At 41.9% G+C, this 14,117-nt stretch overlaps 1 protein-coding gene across 3 annotated transcripts; it reads left to right on the top strand.

The window, feature by feature from the left end:
* The first annotated feature begins 3,059 nt into the window (after positions 1 to 3,059).
* On the top strand, positions 3,060 to 13,605 carry LOC104429014 (basic endochitinase). 3 transcript variants are annotated; one of them, XM_039303287.1, is made up of 3 exons: positions 3,060 to 3,399; positions 12,767 to 12,920; positions 13,071 to 13,605. In XM_039303287.1, exons 1-3 carry the CDS (start codon positions 3,123 to 3,125, stop codon positions 13,438 to 13,440), a joined length of 801 nt encoding a protein of 266 aa, XP_039159221.1. In that variant the 5' UTR covers positions 3,060 to 3,122; the 3' UTR covers positions 13,441 to 13,605. The 3 variants fall into 3 exon arrangements, with proteins under 3 accessions (XP_039159221.1, XP_039159220.1, XP_039159219.1); XM_039303286.1 differs by lacking the exons at positions 12,767 to 12,920; positions 13,071 to 13,605 and adding exons at positions 3,547 to 3,700; positions 3,851 to 4,336 and having other exon boundaries at positions 3,066 to 3,399; XM_039303285.1 differs by lacking the exon at positions 3,060 to 3,399 and adding an exon at positions 12,275 to 12,619.
* Positions 13,606 to 14,117: the final 512 nt, after the last annotated feature.

The following is a 14,117-nucleotide window of genomic DNA, read 5'->3' as shown; positions in this document are numbered from 1 at the left end:
AGACAGAGACAGAGAAATAAAATAAAAAATTCAAAAAAATTAAAATATTATTTAAAAATACATAGGATAATTGGCCAAAATTAGCTCGATAAATTAAATTGGTATAAATGCAAGAGATTTAAGACTTATTGAGGCTACAAAAATAAATTTACAACTGAATTTGTACAATTGCAATAGTTTTAAAACGTTTTCGTAATTTTCCCAACATAAGGCTATATTACTAAAGGTCAACTCGCATGCGTGTCTACCTAAACACAAGCATGATTTGAAAATTAACAGCTGACACGTAACAAATTGTATAACATTAACACAACATGTTAGACCCACTTGCCCTCTATTGAACTACATAAATCTGAATTTTTATTCATTTCCACCATTATTTTGCACGTGGAAGGACCGATGGAGTGTATGCTAAAGTTACAATAGAAATATAGATTCTTCACAAATAAATCTATCTAAAATACTTTAAATTCGAGTCCGCTCTAGCATCGTTGGTTTGTTCCGATAAGTCATTTGGAAATTGTAAGTAAACCGTGTAATTCTTCTAAAATATACATAAATAAGAAATATATAAGGACTAAATAAAGGATATTGACATCCTATTATCTCAATGAAGTTTGCAGAAGCTGTGCAACATGAGCTAGATTTACAGTCTGTGTGCACCCCGAACTTATCATGAAACTAGAGATATATAAGGCTTTAAAGTCGAATTTCACCTAGTGAGGATGGCAATGGAAAATGCGATGTTGGCGAATTATTTTGGCCAGACCGTCCAATAAACAGCAAATGCTATTGCATCGGCAAGCATGCTTGCCGGCTAATGAATGTAGTAGCTCTCCTGGATGCGCTTTAGCGGAGTGACAATCCACCTCCATGAGCATCCACGAACATCGCATGAAATTGTAGGAATACAAACTTTAGTTCACGTAAAGCTACTTCTATCACGAGGATTCCCCTCCTCGTTTTTGTGGGTGAGTAGTAGATTTAAATGGAGGCAAATAATTGATAAAGATCTCCAGAACGACTTTTTGGTCAACACTGAGGGAAGTCCATAACGATGTAGGCGGGACCTTGAAGCCAATCGTGTGGCGGACCAAAAGACGAGGGCAAAGTACAAACGCTTTCGTAGGATTTCAAGTAGAGCGCAAACGGCAATTTAGCCACACAAAATCTCCACCTGAACCAGTAAACAGCGATTCCTTGGCGATCACATTCTCGAGAAGCTCAACAAAATTGATCAGGAAATTCTTTACGCCCATTCTTCGGCAAACAACGAACTGATATCCCTCCTGCCTTCTCAACATTGACAGTAAGAGCAAAGATAAAGGCCTGCCTTCCATGCTCTGTTTATCTAGCACTTGCTCCAAAGTTCAGTCTTCTTCAGCTCATATATTGGCACAAGAAACTCCTACTGTGCATCAATTTCATTAATTGATATAAGGCGATCACGTATACGGTAAAGGATTCTGGTTTCAACATTCATCCAAGCAGTATACCAAAGGAAATTAGGGCAAGCCAAAAAATTGCTCATTGTGATTTTGGTTGAGAATTATGACAGTCAACCAAAATCACAATCAATTATGAGTATAAGTTTGGAAGTAAGCGTCAAAATCAGTGCAAGATTGATGAATAATTCTTGATACTTCCACCAGAATAACAAGTCATACAATCTGACCGAGTTCGATCTTGACAAGAAAAATTCAAGAAACAAATAAAACTGCCATTCCTATGCCGTTGCGTCTCATGATAAATAAAATTAACGCCATTATATCTCCAAGCCAAACTCTTTATATACCTTAGGGGCTAAAATTTGAGAAAACAGTGATGAGATCTCTAATCTCTGCAGCAGCGACAGGTAAAAGTTTCCCAACAGGTAAATGGCTTTGACTTCTCTTCCAGTTCCTGTGTCGTGGGCAGCCGTTCTAGATCATATATACTGCCTCTGGCACAACAAAAGTGGTACAAATTTCGGCAAGCACCTTTACTGAAAGGATAAACTCTTTCGGAAATACCCCTGCAGATTGCATGAGAATTGCATAAAGAAGCTGGTATATTGATGGCCAAAGAAGGAATGGCTAGAACATTGACATGAAGAAAATCTCCTCTACCTATCTAGCTAAAATTCAGAAGTACTCAATTACTCGATCGACAGTTTCCTCCTCCAATCAAGGCTATAAAGACTGAGAAGTGTCCCACGCGATTGGTATTTCTGCGAGGTCTTGAATTGAATTGAATTGAACGAAGACGGTTTTTCTTTGACTGAACGAATTCATGTCGTCGAGTCATCGTAAGGTTAAATTCCATTAGGCATACGACTTGATCTGCATCATTTTGTTTTGAAACAGTAAATGGATCCATTCGCCTCGGATGTTTACGATTGATGTCCAATCCGCAAATAAATTATTGAAATCTCACGCGCTTTGGTATGCTGTACTTGTTCAGCCGTGTCGATTTGGGGTATGGTCAGTTCACTGGAAGGATTGACCTCCCAATTCGAACCTTATCCCCCCCAAAAAAAAAAAAAAAAAGCTTACCAAAACCAAAGCAATGAATTGACTCGACTTAACCAAAATATTAGACCCACTTGCCCTCTATTGAACTACATAAATCTGAATTTTTATTCATTTTCACCATTATTTTGCATGTGAAATGGACCGATGGAGTATATGCTAAAGTTACAGTAGAAATATAGATTCTTCACAAATAAATCTATCTAAAATCCTTTAAATTCGAGTCCGCTCTAGCATTGTTGGTTTGCTCCGATAAGTCATTTGGAAATTGTAAGTAAACCGTTTAATTCTTCTAAAATATCGCTTATATACATAAATAAGAAATATCACTACGTGACATTCTCGAAGAAGATTGAATGAGTCTTCGCGTTGCCGTGACAGGCGGTGTAAAAAGAAGGTCGATGGCGCACGGCATGGACAAGCCTCCGCGTCTGTGCACAAAATGTCAACATTGGATGTTTGAGGAAGACCGTCACTAGCTTCAGTCAGTTGAATTGTCAAATCCTAAACTCCCTCTCTCTCTTCTCAGTTCCTATAAATAGCCACCAACACGGACCTCCAACTCCAACCACAAACGAACTACCTTAGCACAAACACACAATTTCGCAGAAAATGAGGTTCGGGTCCTTAATACCGTTGCTCCTCCTGGCCTCGGTGCTCGGAGCCGCCGCTCAGAGTGGGGACATTGGCAGCTTGATCAGTCAGGACCTGTTTAACGAGATGCTGAAGCATCGCAACGACGGGAGTTGCCCCGGCAATGGGTTCTACACCTATGACGCCTTCATCACGGCTGCGCAGTCGTTCGGCGGGTTTGGGACGACAGGCGACACTGACACGAGGAAGCGAGAGATCGCAGCGTTCTTGGCTCAGACATCACACGAAACTACAGGTTTTTGTCCTCAACTGATCACTTCAGTTTCTAGTCATTACTAGGTAGTTTGCCGTGCGTTATCGAAGCCTAGTTCATTGGCAAAAACAGATGGTTTTCCATTGAACAATGCATGGATTCGCAATGATCGACCAAATTATTTTGTAGGCGGATGGGCAAGTGCGCCGGACGGTCCATATGCATGGGGATATTGCTTCTTGCAAGAGCAAGGCAATCCTGGAGACTACTGCGTTGCCAACCAGCAATGGCCTTGTGCTCCTGGCAAGAAATACTATGGACGTGGGCCCATCCAAATCTCTTAGTAAGTTACATAAAATCAACCTTTCATTTAATTATGTATGGTAGTCTCTAAATTCATTGTCACGGCACTAATATGGTCGGTGTAGCTTCGGGTTTAAGACAGATTGGTTTTCTCAAATTTTGATGTATTGGTTGTTTGCGATTTTCCCAGCAACTACAACTACGGGCCGGCGGGGCAAGCCATCAACTCTGACCTCCTGAACAACCCGGACGCGGTTGCGACTGACCCCGTCATCTCATTCAAGACAGCCCTCTGGTTCTGGATGACGCCGCAGTCACCAAAGCCCTCGTGCCACGATGTCGTCACCGGCCAGTGGCAGCCGTCCGCTGCAGACACCGCAGCTGGCCGGGTCCCTGGGTATGGGGTCATCACCAACATTATCAACGGCGGGATCGAGTGTGGGAAGGGCTCGAACGCGCAGGTGGAGGACCGGATTGGGTTCTACAAGAGGTACTGTGACTTGCTGACAGTGGGATATGGCAACAATCTGGACTGCTACACCCAACAGCCATTTGCCTAGTTCTATTACTAAATCAAATCATTGCTCACGTACTGGTGATCAATAAGCTGAGATGTACTGCTAGGTTTTTATCCACACAAGAAAAGACTAAATAAAGGATATTGACCATTCTATTATCTCGATGAAGCTTGCAGAAGCTGTACAACATGTGCAGCTAGATTTACAATCTGTGTGCACCCTGAACTCATCAGGAAACTAGAGACATATAGGGCGTTAAAGTCAAATTTCACACCTGGAAAGGATAGGAATTGGAAAATGCGATGTTGGTGAATTATTTCAGCCGAAACGTCTAATAAACAGCAAACGCTAGTGCATCGGCAAGCATGCTTGCCGGCTAATAAATGTAGTAGCTCTCTCGGAGGCGATTTAGGGGAGCGACAATCCACCCCTACGAGCATTCACAAACATCGCATGAAATCCTAGGAACACAAACTTTAGATCATGTGGGAGGGGAGTGTCCCGTAAAGGCTACTTCTGTCACGAGCATTCTCCTGCTCGTTTTTCTGGGTGAGTACTAGATTTAAATTGAAAAGAATTAATTGATAAAGATCTGAAGAATGACTTTTTGGTCAACACCGAGGGAAGTCCATGCAAAGCAAGTACGCAAGCTAAACGGGTCTGTCCATAACGATGTAGGCGGGACCCTGGAGCGAATCCTGTGACAGACCAAAAGACGAGGGCAAAGTAAAAACACTTTCGTACAATTTCAAACAATTTCAAGTACAGCGCAAACGGTAATTTAGCAGCTACACAGAATCTCCACCTGAACCAGTCAGCAGCGTTCCGTGGCAATCACATTCTTGAGAAGCTCAACAAAATTGATCGGGAAATTTTTTACACTGGTTCTTCGACAAACAACAAATTGATATCCGGAGTGCTGCGGATTTCAATTAGAAAAAAAGTGATTTCAAAAAATTAAAATACTTCTTTATCTATCTGCGCCTATAGTGTGTTGCGGTTTTCCTGATTGTTCACTATCACCAACTTCAGAAATTGCGGATTCATATGTAGTCTCAATTTCTGTTATCTTCGAGGTCTTCGGAGTCTTCACTTGAAGCTTCACCTCACTAATGACACAATGATCTATCATCTTATTGGTTGTCTCAGAACTCTTCTGTTGAAATATTGCAGTCTCATCGAAGATTATGTCTCTGTTAATTAGAAAACCGGGTGATTTGGGATCGGTACACCATAGCCGGTAGCCTTTCACCCCATATACATAATCTAGAAATATGCACTTCTTCACCCTCAGCTCAAGTTTATCATCACTCGCTAAGCATATACAGAACATCCGAATATACGTAATCTGGAGTAATCAACAGGTTTCCCCGATCATACTTCCTTAGGAGTCTTCCACATGATGGAGACCGATTAACTAGGTAACATGCCATGTTCACTACTTCAGCCCAAAATTCATTGCCAAGTCCTGCATGCGAAAGCATGCATCGAGCTCACTCAAGCAAAGTTTCGTTCTTCCGTTCTGCCACGCCATTCTACTGTAATGTCCCAGGTACTATGTAGTGTCTCACAATACCTTTTTTCTCGCAAAACTCGATAAAATATTTACCACAGAACTCCATTTTATTATCGGTTCTCAGGCATTTGATTTGTTTATCTGACTGCTTCTCAATCAATGACTTAAATTTATTGAACTGATCAAACACATCATATTTGTGCTTCAGAAAATATACCCATACCTTCCTCGAATAATCGTCAATAAATGTAAGCATACATCGGGCACCTCATTTTGAAGAAACTGAAGACGAGTCCCAAACGTCTAAATGAATATATTCAACTAGTCGTTTGGTCGAATGAACAACTGTTGTAAACTTACCCCAATGCTACTTTCCAAAGATGCAGTGCTCACATAAGTCTAGCTTCCCTACCTATTGATCCTTCAACAATCCCATTTCACTCAGCATTGTCATACATGCCTCACTCATGTTGCCTCAAACGCATATGTCATAATTGAGTCAAGTTAAAGTCTGACTCACCTGATAAAACTACAACGGTTCCGATCACGGTCTCTCACAGTAGATGATAGAGAGTATTCACTTTCTTTCCCTTCACCACTATCATAACACCTCGAGAAATTTTCAGTACTCCACCTTCAGCGGTGTACCTACACCCGATGTCGTCAAGTGTCCCTAGAGAAATAAGATTCTTCTTGAGCCATTTGGTACATGCCTCACATCTATTAATATCCGCACCACCCTATCGTGCATCCGAATTCGAATTATCCCTATCCTTACAACCTTATAGACTGCGTTATTCTCCAAAAGAACCCTGCCACCATCTGTAGTCTGGTAAGTAGTAAACCAGTTCTTATGAGGCGTCATATGATAAGAACACCTCGAATATAGTACTCATTCGTCTCCTGATGAAGTAGTAGTCACACATAAAACAGTTTCTGTATCACTATTGCTCCCTTCAGCAACGTTTGCCACACTTCTTGTGGCATTTTGTCTATCAACTTTATTCCTCCGCTTTGGACAATCTCTCTCGATGTGCTCCTCATCATGACACTCAAAGCATTTCACGTGTCCCTTGGATTATCTATTGTGTGATTTCGATCTGCTTTTACATCTGCTGCTACTAGGCCCTTGATGTTGTTCTCTACCCCGAATCGTTAGTGCTTGCACTACTCCTTATGCCAGACCATCATCTCACAACTTTCTCCGCCACTCCTTAGAGAATAAGACGAACTTCACATCTTTTGAAGTAATTGTAGTACGCCCCTGCAACTGTGAATCAGTAAAATGCTCCTATTACTCTGGCATAGAGGCTAACAACATCATGCCTTGTTTTTCATCATCAAGTATTTTACCGACGTTCTTCAGATTTGTCATGAGTTTATTAAATTCATCTAGGTGGGTTCTGATAGACGTACCTTCAGTATATCTAAATTGAAACATCCTCTTCAACATGTACAAACGATTGTTCAAAACTTTCTTCATATAGAGTATTTGAAGTTTTGTCCATAATGCGCGGCATCCTTCTCCTCAACAACCTTTATTAAAACCTCATCTGACAAATTTAACAGGATTTTACTCTTTGCTCTTTTCATTAGCTCTACCCTCCTTGAGGCTTTCATTATAATTGGCAACTCATCTTCACTATCTAGTGCATTGGCCAAACCTTGGTTGTCAATAATGCATGCATCTTGATGCTCCATAACACAAAGTTGTTACTCCCGTTGAACTTCTCAATTTCAGATTTTCTCTCAGACATAATTGCAATAAAATAATTTCCAAATAATAATCAGACAAGCAAAAACTCCAAATCACAATCAAGAAATCTGATCCTAAGCTCTGATACGATTTGTTAGAATATAATATGCGAAAACGACAGGATCTTGCAATTTACGTTAACGCGAAATCACCAGAGAAATAAATGATAAATAATAAATACACTAGAAATTTACGTGGTTCAGTTCGAGTATCAGCACCTACATCAATGGGGAGAGCCAGCAACAAATAATCTACTATAATCGGAAAATCAGAGTTTACAATTGCTCATATGCTCGAGTGTTTCCCACATCTAGATTTAACCCAAAATCCAAAGTATTTATAAATAAACAATTCACTTGGACGTAAACTTACCGCACAAAAATCACCACGCGTTCAAGCTCAAAACAAAACGCCGAAAACAAGAACTCATTTTCTTGAATGCGTGGGTGGCTCCTCTTCGGCTTGACGTTATGTGGCTCTTATTTTCTCGTGGGGCTTCAATGGCTCCTCGTAGGGTTTCAATAGCACGTAGCACACCTCGTGGAGAGATTCTGCTTTTTATTTATATGTGCCCAAGGTCAAAAGTTTGACCTTGGGCCCACCAGCCTTTTTGGCTCTACGTGCTGAGAACTTCCTACTTTATTTCTATCAGCCAAAGAAAACCCCATGGGGATGAATATTATGTGCCCAAAGTCAACTATATGACTTTGGGCCCCACCACGATAACTTGCAGAGGAATTCGGCTCCCCCAAATAAAAGAGGAAACTTTTATTCTATTTTATTTCCTCCTTTATGCAGCTATAAAAAGTTCAAGAAAAGAAGGGCTTCATCATCTAATTGTTGAAATCTACTTGGGAAAATTTTATCAAAAAATTTGATTTAACAAATCGCTATCTAAATTCAAACTCGAAATATTAATTTAGGCAGAAAAACAACCAAAGTGCCATAACTTGGCACAGAAGGACACTTAGGTGCCATAACTTCAAAGAGGTATACTTAAGTGTCAGTTTCGAAGTTAAATGGAATACTTAGGTGCCACTCCGACGAAAATCCAACCAGTTGGCTACTGTGGCAATTTTCCGGCGAGTTTGGTCCAAAACAGCGTCGTTCTGCATGCTGACGTGGCAAGAAAATGCAAAGCAACGCCGTTTGGTGTCTGATGTGCAAATAATAATATAAAAATTAATTAAATTAAATTTAAACTTAATTTTATTTAAAATGTTCTAAAAATTAGAAAACTAAAAATTTAAAAAAAGAAAAGGGAGGCCGAAGGGGGCGGGCGAGGGGCGAGCCCTCACCTCCGTCGCCTCCCGCCGTCTCTAGGAAGGGCCAACGACGGAGGGTGCCGACCCTCCCCCTCCGTTCTGGCTCTTCTCGGCGGCGGTGGGGAGGCGGCAAGGGCCCACAGCCCTCGTCGGATATGGGCGAGAGCCGCGACCCTCACCCGGATCTGGGCAAGAGCCGCGACCCTCACCCCAGATTTGGGCGAGGGCTCGCAACCCTCATCACCGGTCGGCCGGGGGTCGGTGACCTCGATCGACCCTCCCCCTTCGTTCTCGACCCTTCCCAGCAACGATGGCGGCGACAAGGGCTCGCCCTCGGCCCGCCCCCTTCGGCCTCCCCCTTTTTTTTTTTTTTTTTAATTTTTAGAATATTTTAAATAAAATTAAGTTTAAATTTAATTTAATTAATTTTTATATTATTATTTACACATCGATTTCTGAAAACGGTGTCGTTTTTGCATTTTCTCGCCACGTTAGCATGTAAAACGACACCGTTTTGGACCAAACTTGCTGGAAAATTGCCATGTCAACTATTTGGCCGGATTTTTATCGAAATGGCACCTAAATGTTCCATTTAACTTCGAAACTGACACTTAAGTATACATTTTCGAAGTTATGGCACTTAAGTGTCTCCCGTGCCAAGTTATGACACTCCAGGTGTCCCAAACTCCATTAATTTAATATCTTTGATTGAATTGAACAGGGGCGGCTTTTCTTTGACAGAAAGAATTCATGCCGTCGAGTCGTTGTGGGGTTAAATTCCATGAGGCATACGACTTGATCTTCATCATCTTGTTTTAGAATAGTAAATGGATCCATTTGCCTCGAATGTTTACGATTGATGTTCAATCCATAATTAAATTATTGAAATCTTAAGCGATCTAGTATGCTTTGCTCTTTCACCCATTTCGATTTGGGGTACGGTCAATTCATTGGGAGGATCGACCTCCCAAATTCGAACCTTACCCAAAAAGAAATAGGGGCTTACCAAAGCCAAAGCAATGAAATAACTCGACTGAACTAAAATGTTAGATCTGCTTGCCCTTTCTATTGAATTACATAAACCTGAATTTTAATTCATTTCCAACATTATTTCGTACGTGGAACGGACTGATGGAGTATATGCCGAAGTTACGGTATAGATATAGATTCTTCATAGATAAATCTCTTTAAAATCCTTTAAATTTAAGTCGGCTCTAGCATCGATGGTTTGCTCTAATAAGTCATTTGGAAATTGTAAGTAAACTGTTAAATTCTTCTAAAATATCGCTTATATATATAAGGAAAGTAAACTGTTAAATTCTTCTAAAATATCGCTTATATATATATAAGGAGTATTGCCACGTGACATTCTCAAAGAAGATGGAATGAATTTTTGCCGTCACAAGCGGTCTATGATGCACGGACACATTCTAGGAGCTTCCGCGTCATGTCAGATACCCGACACGTGTCCGACACGCGTCCGACACGCGATCAATGCGTGTCGAAAAATTCGACATGCGCTCAACTCTTTCCGACACGCTTCGACTCACGTGTCCGGAAATTGTGAGAAGCACGGTGGTTTCAAGGGCAGGTTTGCAAGTGCGAAGGTAGAGAAAATTGTTAAAGAAGGCGATGGAAGGTGGATGCAAGAGCGAGGGAGCAGAGGCAAGGTTGCGGAGGCGACAGCGTGGCCACGAATGCAAGGAGGAGGGCCGCAACTGCGATGCGCGATGGAGGACCGAAGGCTACGGCTGCGGCTATAAAGGAGGGAGGGTCGCAGGCGCAGCGGCAAGCGATTGCGACAAGGTAACCGAGAGAGAGCAAAGATCAAGATGAAGAGAATCGGACAAGGAGGAGGAAGAGGAGGCCGCGGATGAGAGTTTTAACTTTTAACAAGAAGAACAGATGAAAGCAAAAATTAAAATGGACCATTTGTTTTTGTGCCTTTTGCAATGGTGTGCCAGATTCTATTGAGCATTTGTTTTTTGCCCACAGCCACGGTTGCCTTCTTTTGGGCAGCCAGATACAATTTGCCTTGGCGTAACAAGTCGTGGGAGGGTAATCTCCGATGGGCCACCACCATGCTTATGGGAAATGAATTTTATAAGTGCATAGCTCGATTCTCCTTTGGAGAATAACATTCTCTTCAAAGAATAGTCTCTTTCTGTCCTGGTTATGAAGAACCATCTCCTTAAAGTAGTCAGACATAAAACAATTACTTTTAGGAATGTTGAAGATAACTTCAGGAATAGAAGGTTGTAGCGAAGTTGGGGCTTTGACCCGGTCATCATCTTTTTTGGGGATCGTTAGCTACCTTCCTTTCAATTAGTGCGTCTTGTTTAAGGCCTTCGGTGCAGCGGATTCTGCTACTTGCTGAGGATGTTCTTCTCTCTACTTTAGGGCATTTTGTATCTGTTTGCTGGTTGTTCATGCCATGCTTTTGGGTTGCCACGACTGTGGCTTCTATATCTCGGCATCTTTCCACTTATTATGATATGTTGTTTGGAGTGTGGGTTGATACTGTGATCTTTTTTGATTTTTCTAAATATAACTATTACCTTTCAAAAAAAAAAATTAAATGGAGATTCTGGTGCAGAGGGATGGCTGAGAGGATGATTTTAATTTTTAGGGAAATGACAGACTGGATGGGTGATGGGGGAAAGAAACGAAGGAGAAACCAAGGGCGGAAGGGGGTTGGGGGATGGTGGTCTCTGTGAAGGGTTTTTGTGTTTGGGAAAGGGGTTTTGGAGGGATGGCGGTTTCTGTGAGGGGTTTTGGGGGATGGTAGTTTTTGTGTCTGGGGGAGGGGTTTTGGAGGGATGGTGGTTTCTGTGAGGGGTTTTGGAGGGATGGCGGTTTTTGTGTCTGGGGGAGGGAGTTTTGAATGGGAGGTTTTAGAGGGGTTTGGGCGGCGGTTTTTTTTTTTTTTTTTTTTGGTGGGGGGGGTTTGTTAGAAAAAAAGTGATTTTAAAAAATTAAAATACTGAATATTAAATAAATAAAAAAATTAATCGTTATAAAATATAATAGATTTATATGAATAAATTGATTATAATCTTTGTTAGTCGTTAGTTTTATTAATAATTTTTATTAAAGTTAGAAACATGTTTTTAAATATAGGTACACATTAACTCTAGATATATCTTTCAAATTTCCTATAAATAGATTTATTAATATTATTGCTGTAAATTCATTATAAGCTCTTTTATTATTATTTATTTATTTGTGAATGCTAATTAAATTAACTAAAAATAAATAACGTGTCCTAACATATTGGATTTATCTATTTTTGAAAAATAACGTGTTAGCGTGTCGTGTTACGTGTCCATATCGCGTGTCGGTATTACTTAGCAAGCGATGTAAAAATAAGGTTGATGGAATTTTTACCAAAAAAAAAAATAATAAGGTCGATGGAAGCCTCCGCGTTGTGGCCAAAATGTCAACATTGGATGTTTTGAGGAGGACCGTCATTAGCTTCAGTCAGTTGAATTGTCAAATCCTGAACTCTCTCTCTCTCTCTCTCTCTCTCTCTCTCTCTCAATTCCTATAAATACCCATCAAAACGAGCCTTTAACTCCGACCACGAACGAACTACCTTAACACAAACACGCAATTCCGCAGAAAATGAGGTTCGCGTCGTTAATACCGCTGCTCCTCCTGGCCTCGGTGCTCGGAGCCGCCGCTCAGCAGAGTGGCGACATTGGCAGCTTGATCAGTCGGGACCTGTTCAACGAGATGCTGAAGCATCGCAACCACGGAAATTGCCCTGGCAATGGGTTCTACACCTACGACGCCTTTATCACGGCCGCGAAGTCGTTTGGCGGGTTTGGGACGACGGGCGACACTGACACGAGGAAGCGAGAGATCGCAGTGTTCTTGGCTCAGACATCACACGAAACCACAGGTTTTTGTCCTCAACTGATCACTTCAGTTTCTAGTCATTACTTTGTAGTTTGCCGTGCGTTATCGAAGCCTAGTTCATCGGCAAAAACAGATGGTTTTCCACTGAACAATGCATGGATTAGCAATGATCGACCAAATTATTTTGTAGGCGGATGGGCAAGTGCACCGGACGGTCCATATGCATGGGGATATTGCTTCTTGCAAGAGCAAGGCAATCCTGGAGACTACTGCGTTGCCAACCAGCAATGGCCTTGTGCTCCTGGCAAGAAATACTATGGACGTGGGCCCATCCAAATCTCTCAGTAAGTTACATAAAATCAACCTTTCATTTCATTATGTATGGTAGTCTCTAAATTCATTGTCACGGCACTACTATGGCCGGCGTAGCTTCGGATTTAAGACAGATTGGTCTTCTCAAATTTTGATGTATTGGTTGTTTGCGATTTTCCCAGCAACTACAACTATGGGCCGGCGGGGCAAGCCATCAACTACGACCTCCTGAACAACCCGGATGCGGTTGCGACCAACCCCGTCATCTCGTTCAAGACCGCCCTCTGGTTCTGGATGACGCCGCAGTCCCCAAAGCCCTCATGCCACAATGTCGTCACTGGCCAGTGGCAGCCGTCCGCTGCAGACACCGCAGCTGGCCGGGTCCCTGGGTATGGGGTCATCACCAACATCATCAACGGCGGGAAGGAGTGCGGGAATGGCTCGAACCCGAAGGTGGAGGACCGGATCGGGTTCTACAAGAGGTACTGTGACTTGTTGAAAGTGGGATATGGCAACAATCTGGACTGCTACAGCCAAAAGCCATTTGCCTAGTTCTATTACTAAATCAAATCATTGTCACGTACTGGTGATCAATAAGCTGAGATGTACTGCTGGATTTTTATCCACACAAGAAAGGACTAAATAAAGGATATTGACCATCCTATTATCTCAATGAAGTTTGCAGAAGCTGTGCAACATGTGCAGCTAGATTTACAATCTGTGTGCACCCTGAACTTATCAGGAAAGTAGAGATATATAAGGCTTTAAAGTCGAATTTCACCCAGTGAGGATGGCAATGGAAAATGCGATGTTGGCGAATTATTTTGGCCATATCATCTAATAAACAGCAAATGATATTGCATCGGCAAGCATGCTTGCCGGCTAATGAATGTAGTAGCTCTCCCGGATGGCGCTTTAGCAGAGCGACAATCCACCTCCATGAGCATTCACGAACATCGCATGAAGTTGTAGGAATACAAACTTTAGTTCACGTAAAGGCTACTTCTATCACGAGGACTCCCCTCCTCGTTTTTGTGGGTGAGTACTCGATTTAAATGGAGGCAAATAATTGATAAAGATCTCCAGAACGACTTTTTGGTCAACACTGAGGGAAGTCCATAACGATTTTGGCGGGACCTTGAAGCCAATCGTGTGGCGGACCAAAAGACGAGGGCAAAGCACAAACGCTTTCGTAGGATTTCAAGTAGAGCGCAAACGGCAATTTAGCA

This window comes from Eucalyptus grandis, chromosome 10, assembly GCF_016545825.1.
Source record: "Eucalyptus grandis isolate ANBG69807.140 chromosome 10, ASM1654582v1, whole genome shotgun sequence".
Taxonomy (NCBI): domain Eukaryota; kingdom Viridiplantae; phylum Streptophyta; class Magnoliopsida; order Myrtales; family Myrtaceae; genus Eucalyptus; species Eucalyptus grandis.
This window is presented reverse-complemented; position numbering and strand designations above follow the sequence as displayed.